The 12,231-nt window shown below is 37.4% G+C and overlaps 2 protein-coding genes across 4 annotated transcripts; one reads left to right on the forward strand and one right to left on the reverse strand.

The window, feature by feature from the left end:
* Positions 1–306: 306 nt before the first annotated feature.
* Positions 307–6,076, forward strand: LOC112172688 (epimerase family protein SDR39U1 homolog, chloroplastic). Of its 2 annotated transcripts, none has more exons than XM_024310137.2 (13): positions 307–531; positions 651–704; positions 984–1,059; positions 1,162–1,221; positions 2,078–2,196; positions 2,613–2,657; positions 2,784–2,862; positions 3,374–3,435; positions 4,340–4,442; positions 4,689–4,749; positions 5,177–5,247; positions 5,599–5,738; positions 5,811–6,076. In XM_024310137.2, the coding sequence occupies exons 1-13, from the start codon at positions 454–456 to the stop codon at positions 5,910–5,912; spliced, it is 1,050 nt and encodes a 349-aa protein (XP_024165905.1). In that variant the 5' UTR covers positions 307–453; the 3' UTR covers positions 5,913–6,076. The 2 variants fall into 2 exon arrangements, with proteins under 2 accessions (XP_024165905.1, XP_024165906.1); XM_024310138.2 differs by having other exon boundaries at positions 444–531; positions 974–1,059.
* Positions 6,077–6,326: 250 nt separating this feature from the next.
* LOC112172689 (rRNA-processing protein UTP23 homolog) lies at positions 6,327–8,775 on the reverse strand. 2 transcript variants are annotated; one of them, XM_024310139.2, is made up of 6 exons: positions 8,625–8,775; positions 8,074–8,368; positions 7,872–7,992; positions 7,429–7,722; positions 6,904–6,963; positions 6,327–6,695 (listed from the first exon to the last, which is right to left on the reverse strand). In XM_024310139.2, the coding sequence occupies exons 2-6, from the start codon at positions 8,355–8,357 to the stop codon at positions 6,606–6,608; spliced, it is 849 nt and encodes a 282-aa protein (XP_024165907.1). In that variant the 5' UTR covers positions 8,358–8,368; positions 8,625–8,775; the 3' UTR covers positions 6,327–6,605. The 2 variants fall into 2 exon arrangements, with proteins under 2 accessions (XP_024165907.1, XP_024165908.1); XM_024310140.2 differs by having other exon boundaries at positions 8,074–8,371; positions 8,625–8,750.
* Positions 8,776–12,231: the final 3,456 nt, after the last annotated feature.

Here is a 12,231-nt window from a genome sequence, read left to right on the forward strand (position 1 = left end):
GGGAGTTGAAATTCGAACTCTAAATATGGGGGTTCCATACTAGGCAGCTCGACCAACCTTACCACACCAGATGGTTATTTTAATATAAATTTTAATCACAAAAACTTAAATAAAATAAATTTAAAAAACTGAATAACAATTTAAGGATGTTTACCAATTGTTTGTTAATTACACGAGTACGAGGCTAAGGCTAGTATTAATAACTTGCGTGAAAGTCACCTCCATGGAGGACGTTGCCGGGTTAAAGACCCGAAAACCCATATAGCCCTCTGGCAGCATTAGTTTTGGAAAATGGGTGATGGAAAATTGGGAACGAGTGGGGGGGTCGGGTGTGGTTCCAAATCAAACACATTGCTCCTAGTCATTCAAACTATCCAATCATCCATCCTTAGCTTTCAGCCTTTCACTACCAGAAAAACAGAAGAAAGCACCTTATTCCTTGAGCTTGCAACAATGGAGGTCTGCAGAGCCACTGCTTTCTCATGGACCCATACCATCTCCACCTCCCTTCACGTTTCTCTGCCCCCCTCTGTAAGTAACCCACTTCTCCTTTTTCCTACTTTCTCACTTGTTTGCTCACACATTGCTCCCTTTGTTGTTCCCCTTGATTTTGACTTTTTGTTTGATTCTTCTTTTTTTTGGGTGTTTAGAAGTGGGAGTCTAAGAGACTCACTGTTTGGTGTGCCTCTGACCAAACCCAGAAGGTGTGCTCTTCATCTTTTTTCACAAGTGTACATTTTCTGATGATTCTGTCACACTATTTGCAATGCATGGTTGATTCATTTTGGGAATTCAGCTGTACTAGACTACCTGTAATTGGTTTGCATCAGCTTACATTTTGCCCTTTCCATTTGGATAAATTTAGTGGTGCAATTTATAGGCAATTGTGTATGTGTCAAACAAGTTAATAATAATAATAATGAGGTTTCTAGGATGGCTTTTGTTTGTTGGAGATTTCATTGACTCTTTGCAGGTTGTCATAGGCAAATCAGATGACTGTATCAGTAACAGGAGCTACGGGTTTTATCGGTAGAAGATTGGTGCAAAGGCTGCAAGCAGGTCATACCTAACACCTATTGTCTATGAAACTAAAACTTATATTACATGTATTTGGTTGTTGCACTAACTTGAAATTTCTTCTGTTCCAAAACTGGAATGCAGATAATCATAGTGTGCACGTCTTGACACGGTCTAGATCAAAGGCTGAGTTAATTTTTCCGGGTAAGAAGGTATGCCTACTTATATTTATTTGAATCCAATTTTGCAAACTCTTGGAATAACTACTCATTAGAGATAGATTAATAGTTTGGAAGTATGCTGAATTGGTCTTGCCCCTCCCAAGAAACCACAAAAAGCCATGGAAGAATACCTTTTTTTCCCCTCTAAATTGTTATAAACAGTTACAGATGTTCTAAATGTTCTAGTCCAACCCTCATATAGTGTCGTAAATACTACTTAATTAAGTTGAAGATTCCTGATTAATTTGCATCATATATGATAAACTTGGATCACTGACTGAAGGCTATGGCAACTTGTAGAAGTTACGATTATGTTTTCCTTCCAGTACTCATTGAGCCTATTATTAATATGTTTCCCTTCCAAACAGTTATGTGTTGTTGCTTCATGCTTGACAGGACATCTTTGGTCCTTTTTCCCTTTAGTGTGAGTATAGAGCTTGGTTGTTCCTTAAGTTACTGGTTCTGGTAATTCTGTTGCTCTCATGTATGTCCTCGTTAGGTTCAGTTTTGTGGGTGTACATGTTAGGGTCAGTGCTTAGAGTTGAAATGCGCTTGATATGCGGAGTTGCTTACTAATAGCTTGAAGCTTTAGGCTTGGAAGGATCATAGACAAGTAACACAAACAATTTTCAATTGCAATTGGAATGTTGCTAAATCTACCACACTATTATATAAGTACATGAATTAAAATTAACCCCAAAGTTAACTTCCAGAAAACTCTTGGTTTCTTTGTTAAATGTCACTGCTTTTATTTTTCTGGTAATATGAATCTAGTCTTGTTTGTTGCTTCATTTTAGATTGTTTGGTTTCATACATGAATGTTTCCTTGCTATTTGTAGTCAAGGACTTTCCAGGAATCGTAATTGCAGAGGAGCCAGAGTGGAAAGATAGCATTCGAGGTTCAACTGGTGTTGTAAATTTGGCTGGAATGCCCATCAGTACAAGATGGACTTCTGAGGTCTACTACCTTTACCTTTCTTTTGGTTATCCTACCTGTCTTTTTACAGTAAGCAGTGATAATATGAAAAGAAGTTCTAGATAACTCTTGCTTTGTTACATTACATACCCTTTGTGTAGCTGTTACTGTTATGTTCTGGATAGAAATTTTGAATCTAAAGCACTCCTAAATCATCTGAAATATGATTAAAGCCAATGAAACTAATAACCAAACCTTTTATCTTTAATAACTAAGATGTGTGTATCTATACATATGACAGCTGTATATTTAGTTTGATGAATTGATGGAATCTTACTAGCTAATGGCTTAAGGTTGCAGGTGTGTGATTCAAACAATCTTTTAATAGCAGAACTAAACATGATAAATATGCTTTCCTAGAAGCCAGTTAAAGTGACTAACTTCTTATTGGACTGTAGATAAAGAAAGAGATCAAGCAGAGCAGGGTTAGAGTCACCTCTAAGGTAAGCAGTTATCTAATGATCTCTTCATAGTGCTATTAAACCAGTATATCTCATATACATATATTCCTTTTTAAAATATTGTTACTGCTGCAAAAAATTGATGTGGCCTTTCAATTAATTGTGAAGGTCATAGATTTAATAAATGATTTACCAGATGCGGTCCGACCTTCAGTCTTGGTCAGCGCAACAGCCGTCGGTTACTATGGTCCGTTTTCTTATTTTTTAAGCTATTAAAGAATCGTTTTCCATGTAGAATTAATGATATTGTTGCTGTGATAGTATTCACTTGTAAAAAAAATTCAGATTTATATAAAATTTATTTTCTGCTTTGGATTATTAGATTCTAATGGAGTTGGAGCATCCTTAATTGTTTAGGGTCATCATCTCTCACTACATCTTTGATAAGGTTTTAGTATGAGTACTGCAGTTGTCACAAATTTTTATGAGAAATTATAACTAAGTTCTTTTTAAGCTGGATACCTGCTGATCTCACACTCAGTTAAAGCTTGATTAGCAAGTATTAATAGCTAGTGAGTTGAGGTGATACCCAGTCTCTCCCTCTCACTGGCATATGATTTTCCAGTGCATAAAATGGTCAATCCAAATTTCAAGAACCTCTTTATAGTTTGCATTCTAAACCCCAATATATTTCTTCATTATTTTTTATTTTTTATGCTCTTTTTTTTTTTTGGATAAGTTTTATTTTTTATGCTCAGGTACTAGTGAGACACGCGTATTTGATGAACAGAGTCCATCAGGAAATGATTACTTGGCTGAGGTAAGCAACTGAGTAGCTTGTAGAATGTATATTTTATACATAATCAGGGATCTGAAAAGCATTTTGGAAGTAAATATGACATTTTGACTTCTAAGACATGCTTAAGACTATTAGTAAGTATAATGCTCAACTACTAGTTTTCTGATAATGCTGTATGTATAATCCGCTTGGTCAACAGCACAGCCAATGTAGAGTAGTCAAAGTTAGTTGTTATTATGGCTCCTGGTCCACTTTGGGATTGTCCTGCTACAAGTGATCGATTCTAGCATAGAATACGGATAATTATTATCTCTAGGTTTTCGCCTTAGGTCATGACTAATGCCCTCACTAGAGTTAGATTTCCAAATCAGGATTCACTAGCTTTATGGCCTGTGCTTTTGATGTAAAAACAGTGCTTCATAGATCTGATGGAATTATGGAGAAGCCACCTTCGATGAGAAAGAGATTTTACTCTTAATTGAGAAGGAGAGAACACAGCGGAGTCAAGTTGTTTTACTGTAGGGGCAGTAATTCTCATTGAACATGTGTGCAAGTTATATTCAAGCTGGAAAATTCTTTAGGATCAGTAAGTCAAAAGCAATTTCACCCTGCATTCTGACTGTGTTGTTCTAAATGTTCTAGGCCAGCTCTCATCAAGTGTGGTATATACTACCTAATTAAGTTGAAGATTCCTGATTAATTTGCATCATAGATGATGATTTTTGAATTTTAAAGAAGGCTATTGCAACTTAGAGAAGTTTCGATTATGTTTCCCTTCCTGAACTCACAGTCTTTGAGTCTACTATTAATGTGTTTCCCTTCACCTAACTCTTGTTAGAGTAGTAGAATCAACTTTCAAACTGTGAATATATATACAGTATAATAACATGCTGCTATATCATATACTAACAAGCAAGATTTTCAGGTTTGCAGAGAATGGGAAGGAACTGCTCTCAAAGTAAATAAGGATGTTCGGTTAGCGCTCATTCGTATTGGTGTTGTTCTTGGTAAAGATGGAGGAGCTTTGGGTATGGCTAGTACGGTTGTATTCTCATGAACTAAACTAGTTCACTTTAACTATATATCCAATTTGGTTTAGGCTTGCATGACCTGTAAATAACCTTATAAAATTAATGCATAACGCTCTAACATTCATTTTTTTTTCCGGCACCTTGGTATCACTAAATCTCGTGAGAGTAACTGTACATATCTAGAATTTAATGTAATAATACTTCAGCTGCGTTTCGCATACTTACACCTTTGAGTTTCTGCAGCTAAGATGATCCCTCTCTTCATGGTTTTTGCTGGGGGACCCTTGGGCTCTGGAAAACAATGGTATGGTACTCTAGGGTAATGTGTCACAGTGTTTTGCTACTAACACCTTTGAATTGGCAATTTGAAAGTGAATAATTCCCTTGGTCAGCTTTTAAAAGAATACAAAAAACAAGAGAGCATTTAATGATGCTAATCTGACAATATGACATGGAAAATTTCTTTTTTGCCACTAATACCTTCGGATTGGCATTTTGAAAGTGAAAGATTTTCTCTATTTTAGCTTTAAAAAGAAAAATATAAGCATTTAAATATCCTATCAGACAATAAAGTAGATAAAGTATACTCCAGATATTTATTATCTATGTAGGGTATCTGTATTTGGCTGAAGGTGCTCTGTATGCTTGAGAAAAGAAATTAATCTTCAGCACATGTATTTAGATCAATAAAAAGGGCATTGCCATGAAAACTGATCTTGTTTGTTCGGTAGGTTTTCCTGGATTCATCTGGATGATATAGTGAACCTGATATATGAAGCTCTCTCTAATCCATCTTATAAAGGTAATGACTTCATTATGTATTATTGATTTATTAGTATATCACCTATTGGTGTTGAAGATGGTTTTTCTGGCTAACTCTCCCTTCTGATTTGATATAACATTTGCTAGCACATGGAGATGAATACACTAGTAATAACTCTTGATCTAGTGATTTTAATGTTTCTTTCACAATACTATATTCAATTCTCAAAGCTACTGTCATTATCTGAACATGTTTTTTGAGGTAGAAGTTACATTGTTTTCTTCACTAGGATATCACACTGCAATGATGATCACCTCTCAACAATGTGATGAGATTGGTTTCATAAACTTTGCAACATACTGAACTAGGTTTCTCGAATGTTAACACCAGGAGTTATCAATGGAACTGCACCCAACCCTGTTCGATTCACAGAAATGTGTCAACATTTGGGAAATGTCTTGGGTAGGCCTTCATGGCTGCCTGTGCCTGATTTCGCCTTGAAAGCAGTCCTCGGAGAAGGCGCTTCAGTGGTGAGCATTTGTTGAATATTTTTTTTCAACTTTTTTCTGATTACATAGCTAAGAAACTTAAGGTCGTTTCAGGTGCTGGATGGGCAAAGGGTACTGCCACTTAAAGCGAAAGAGTTGGGTTTTTCTTTTAAATATTCTGATATCAAAGATGCATTAAAAGCGATTATGACATGAAGTCATAAACAGTAAAAGTGTGGCAGAGGATACAAATTGGTTGTTCATTTTTTTTTTTAGGATAAAGGCATCCCTGCACTTTCAAAATCACATGTTGAAGATGAATTCCGAGTCATTCATATCATTACGGAAACAATTGTTATGATATTTTTTTGGTGAGAAAACAACTGATATTGTGTCACAGAAGAACTTTACGATTCTTTGCTCTTTAGATTGTGGGTGTTTCCCAGCTTTGGAAATATTCAAATGTGGAAGAGATTTGGCAACATCTTTAATATGACCTCAGAACATACTTGCAAGAATACTACCGGACTGTCTGATAACTAGTCTCATAGATCACCACCTTCTGCCAAGCATGTGCACTTGAAAAGCTTGAGCATCAAGTTTCAACTAACAATTAAAGCAGACTTGCTAGAGATTCCAAATTAGCTTCTGCCTGCCTGTTATCAAAGTGCAAGATTTGCATTTGAAGTTTGTAATACTTATGCAAGGATGCAAACAAAATTGGTGCGATTGAAAAAGTACACGATGAGTAAGTCTGAGAAATAGACATAAGAAACAGTGTACTTCCAGTTCCAAGACCATTCATTTCAACTATCCTTATGGTGAAAGCAAATACCATTCCCCTGAAATGGAGCTCATTTAAGTTATCAACCCAAGCGCCATTTTTCAAACCTATACTGCTGAGGGTCATTAACCATCTGCCTTCACAGGGTTTTTGCCTTTCCGTGATCTCTTCCGCTTCTTTCTACTCCTCATACTGGTATCTTCATCATTCTTTTCCTGCATGAAATTTGAGGATCTCAAAAATATGTCAAGCAATATAAACATATTATACTATTAGTTTTTCTCCACAAGATCTAAAAATTGTCGAGACATATATCAGTTTCTCAAGACAATTGAATGCATCAAACCTCCTTTGATATGTATTATCACTCCAAAGATAAACGTAAACATCAAATAATTGCCCTCATGTTATTTGCAAGCTTACCTTCCTTGAATCTGGTCTTTTCAAAGTCTTTTTTGGCTTACATGAAAGGGGGTTTGGACCCTGCAAATTTGCAAGAAAAAGAATACATAAGCATCGGAATATTGATCTTAAGCAACCATTTTCAAACAGCAGTAGCATGCCACATGAGTCTTCTTCTTTCTTTTTTTTCTTAGCACGAAAACTAATGTCGATCAAAATTTGGAAAGAGTACATGAATATATGCCTTAAAAGTGAGAGACATAGAAATCGACAAATTACTTCTACGTAATCAGACTCGTGAGAATCTGCTAACAGACTTTTTAAAGACCAGTTATCTTCTAGGATACAGTTATCTTACTTCAAGTATCCATATAAGCACATACAATGCCTTTTCTTCAAACATCTTGCCTCATATTAAGTGCAGTTAATCAAGTTGATCTGAGTAGGAACTGTAAAATCGTACATGGGACTAGATATGAGCAGACATGTTGAGGAACACACAAGATATTATAAGTAAGCAAAAAGAAATGGGCCTGGGATACCTACCTTTGCCCTCTTTCTCTTAAACTGAACTTTATCTTTCACACCCAATTCTTTCCTAGTAGTGCGCTTCTTTTCAAGAGCCTGCACTTCCAAGTTCTGATCTCCACAACCAACATCTTCATCAGAGGAATCCTTTTCCAACAGATTCTTTGCCCTCTTTTCCAACATCTTATATTCCAAGTCAGTCATATGCAAGCGTTGTTCTTCAGAAGTTTTGACGAACTGGCGCTGGGCAGCAGATGGCGCCTCAAGCAAAAGAGCAGTTCTCAGAGCGTATACAACAGGGACACCTGGAATCTGCAGGGAATCAAAAGTCCATCAAGACATGGTTGCATGAAGAAAAGGTAACTTACGAGGGTAAACAAGAGATCAATGCTTGTATGCAGTGGAAAAAGTAGACGACAGCAACAATAGCAATATACATAAACAACAGAAAGAGATTATACCTTGAGAATTTTCTTTCGAAGATCAGCCTGCTGAGTAGCAACAAAGAAGTGCTCGGAATTATCTTTGCCAATAACATCCATGATGCAATCATCAGCACTCATGGCTTCCTCATGATCACACCTAAAAAAGAGTACAAATCCCAATTAACAAATAATGAAATAATCTCCATTACAATAAAGATACAGATAGTTATATACATACCTTGCAGTAATGAGGCTGTTAGCAGCTTCAAGAGACTCGGAATGGGAGGGACCGAGGCTCGAACCGTGCATCTTCAACTCAGCAACAGCACATTTGGTAGTGAATAGCGTGACAGGGGCACCGAGGATATGAGAAAGGGCCTTGTCAGCAGGGGTGATGCGATGGGTGACAAGGTGATGCACAAAAGTGACATCACAGAGAACCTTATACGGCTGTCTGAACCCATAACATGCTGTGTAGAACCGCACAATCTTCCTATGACGCTTCTGCTTCTTCACTCTCATTTTGTGTCCTCCTACTCCAGAAATAATAGTCCTTTCAGTATAAGTAGCAAAACATAACTAAAACAGTAGCCAACTGAGGGATAGCAACTGCACTACAAGGGTTACTAGAAGGAAACCAACATCACTCATGTTGCTGGAAAACACAGTTGTTCACTTAACTAATTCAATTTGCGATTATACCCAATACCCAACCCCCAGAAATCATGTATACCCAATCGGAATTTGAAAAGAAACTGAAAAGTCAAACATTGAACGATGGAAACCTACCTCAACTTGAACAACAGTCTCTTCTCTTGCGCGAACTGATTTCTATCCCAAGTGTGTGATCCCTCTGTTTGGGCGAGTAGGCAGAGAAGGAGAAAAACAGCGGGACTTGGGTTCGATGAAATTAGGTTATATCTTCTCAGAAAAAAAAGTTACAGTTTCTATTTGTTAGAAAGCTAAGTTGCACCGATACGGATACGAGTATCCGGATACGATACGGTGCGATATGTAAATACGACAAATCTTTATCCCTTGTCTAATAGTCTAATATACCCCTTTGTATCCAATTTATTTACAAGATACGAGACGTATCCAAACTTGGGTATCAGATCGATGCACAGACACGCGTACTGGATACGATACGATACGATAAATGGGATACGTTTTTTTTTTCTTTCTCAATTTGAAGGGAGAAGATAGTCGTTTCAATTTGAAGGGATCCAACATCCGAGAAGCCCTGACGTTTTGCTTCTGCTGCAAAAAGCAAGGTCATTCTATGCGCTAACTTGCCCAGGAATCTAGGCCTCCAACCCTCTTCAGTGTATGTATTGTGTGTTTGTACTTCAACTTATTCATCATTCTTTTTCTAATTTTCTTCTTTTTATTGTAAAAAACTAAATTAAGGCGGCAAATGTGGCTTCTTACGGTCTCAGTCTCAATCTCAGTAAGTCGACGGACTACCTCATATGTGTTCTTAATTTCCTTGTTTGGTTACATTAGAAAATGTAAGTTAATGGATCATGCTCCATTCCAAATGCATTTAATCGACTCGTGTAGAATCAATATTCGGGTCTGCCTGTCACACCTTCCCTTGGTTTTGTGTTTTTGATATATGGATGTGCATTGGTCTATGACTTTTGTGACAATGAAGAAACTGCGCGCTTTCAATGCTCATGGATGGAAGCTCCAAACTCTTATCTTAAAATGGCCCCATCCAGCCATCCAGAGGAAAATGATGAGCTCGAATCAGTGTTGAGCTTATATCAAAACTTGATCATGTTCAAGTCAGCAGAGATTGACGCAGTCGGAAAAGATCACCTAGGTTTACAAGCAATAAACATAAAACAAAGGTTCTCGAGTCCACCAGAGATAAAAGAGAAAAATCTCAATCTGATAAAAAATAGTTCTGCAGCCGTTTAAGCTTGCTTATATATGAGAAAAGAAACCCGGGGCGACTAACAACGAAACCCTAAAGTCCACGGGTAAAATAAAACAAACCCAAAACAAACTAGGAAAACGAAAATTCAGTAAATTGTATTTTTGAGGCCCTTAACGACTCAGAAAGCCTGAAAGGCACACGTCGTGACGTAGTGAACGAGTTTCGTTCTTGGCGCGATTCCCTTTTTGGAAAGCTATGGCACGCTCCAATCGGATACCAAGCTATGGCGTGGCTACTAGTGGCTTTCATTTTCCTCCTTTTGCATGATCAAGTTGCTTTTCAAATTGGACTGCCATCCGTTCTGCATTAGAGATTGACAACATCCAGGCATCAGATGTTGTCTTGCAACCGAGTCATCATCAGTTGGAGCCTCATTCAAGCTTTCAATAGGCATCTGCGCGCCTTTGCTTATTCTACTTTTGGTCAGCCTCTTCTTCATTCCCTTGCCTCATATTACGTTAATCCAATTATATTTATTGTAAATTAATTCACGTTATTGACAGAAAAGAAATTGACCAATAACATACAGACTTCCTTCAGACTAGTAATAATTACTATTTGCAAATACCTTCGTAACGCTGTTCCTCCGGATGAACAAACTTGGGGGTACATGGTTTCCCAATTCATCCTTCTGTTTAACCAATTGTTCTTGTGCTTGCTCCCGTGTACAGCAGGGATTTTTATGTTATTCCACTTATTAGTTATTCCACTTTTTCCCACAAACAGAATGCTTTTCCTTTTTGTGCTAGGTTGTAGGAGTGCATGAGTTCGAGTCACCATGGGAGTAGGAATGAAATCCTTTGATCCTCTTTATAAAATGAGTACAAAAAAAAAAAAAAAAACACACAGGTTGTAATTTTATTCTTTCCTAGTTTGTTTAGCAAACACCTTTGTCTCAGCTTGCCTAGCTAGGAATCCGTTTGGATCTGGGAAAAAAAAAATCTATATAAAGAGCTCTTGGGGTATGTGTTCTAGAGCACTTGCAAAACAAAAATTGCTCCATTATGAAAAGTCAAGTGCAGTAGAACAGACGTTTAGTAACTCTGCATGCTATTTGAGATTAACTGAAAAGAGAAATCCTGTTGGGCTTGAACCCAAAATGACTTCATCTACTTTCCACCAGCAAATATGAGTACTAAATATTTTTTCAAACAATCGCATGGGGCAAGCATAGCCGGTGCCAATTCACATTCCAACCAAATATAGGATTGAAAGCAGAATCAGAACAAGCATGAGAAACACCAATAGACAACATGAAGCCCTAGTTAAATTGATCTATCATTTTATCTACAGTAAACTTGAAATAAAGAACCAAAGCACACATTCATTCTCCACAAGAAGAGTATGTTGAATGCTGTTCAAGCAATTTGGGACTGGTACAAGGGACAATTCAGTTGGATCATCAGCCACCCAACGATCCAGTTTCTATGATAACTGTGAGAGCAAGGCAAGCAAGTGGCTCTTCCCATTTCATGAAGTGATAGCTGCTGCTCAAGAATAGGGTTTCCAGAAACACCTGAAAAATGATCCTTCAACGAGGAAGTGCTGCCTGTTTCTTATTGTAACTGAAGCATGGTTTTCCTTTCTTCTTCCACCACCACCAGTATTTCTAACCACCGGACCTGTTTGGCCATAAAGAGCTTAATAGCTTCAACACCTTGTTGAACTACGTGAGGGGGTAGAAGCAAAAGAGGGATTCCGTCCAAGCAAAAGAGGTTAGATCACTGAAGGTATCCAGGAGCTCATTGAAGTGAGCATCCAAACAGCCCATAGTCCTCAATTCAAAAATAAAGGTGGGAAAAGTGGAAAACTTTTGTAAATTGACCAACTCATAACCAATGTGATTATTAGCAAGCATGCGAGGTTGTTGAAACTAGCATCCAACACCAACAATGACCAGAAGTTTTACAAGAACCAACTAATCATTCATTCCGTTCCATTTCACAATGTTTGTTTCAATAATTAAGACATTTCTCACTCGGAGCTCATATCAGTCCTTTTATCTCGAAAAGCTAAAGATATAAAAACTTGTGAGATTTCCTGGAATGGCAGATAGCTACAGAGTCGGGAAAATCGTGAGTGACTTCAAAAAGATTTGAAGATAAGTTTAGCTTCACGAATCCAGCTAGTATTGTATCAGGAATAGGGCTGTCAATGGGTCGTGTCGGGTTGGGTTCGTGTCGGGTCAAGGTATATGTCGTGTCACAAAAGACAAACCCAAACCCAACCCATTTATTAATCGTGTCGAAAATTTAAACCCAAACCCAACCTATTTATTAAACGGGTTACTCGTTTCCAACCCGCTTAACCCATTTAATAAATAGGTCGTGTCTGTTGGACAAAATGACTCATTTAAGGGTTAACACTGCTACCCATTTAACTAAAAACATGCATAAATTGATTAAATTCACTAAAAATTTCATAAGACGAAGAATATAAATAATTATATAT

This window comes from Rosa chinensis, chromosome 6, assembly GCF_002994745.2.
Source record: "Rosa chinensis cultivar Old Blush chromosome 6, RchiOBHm-V2, whole genome shotgun sequence".
NCBI classification, from domain to species: Eukaryota; Viridiplantae; Streptophyta; class Magnoliopsida; order Rosales; family Rosaceae; genus Rosa; species Rosa chinensis.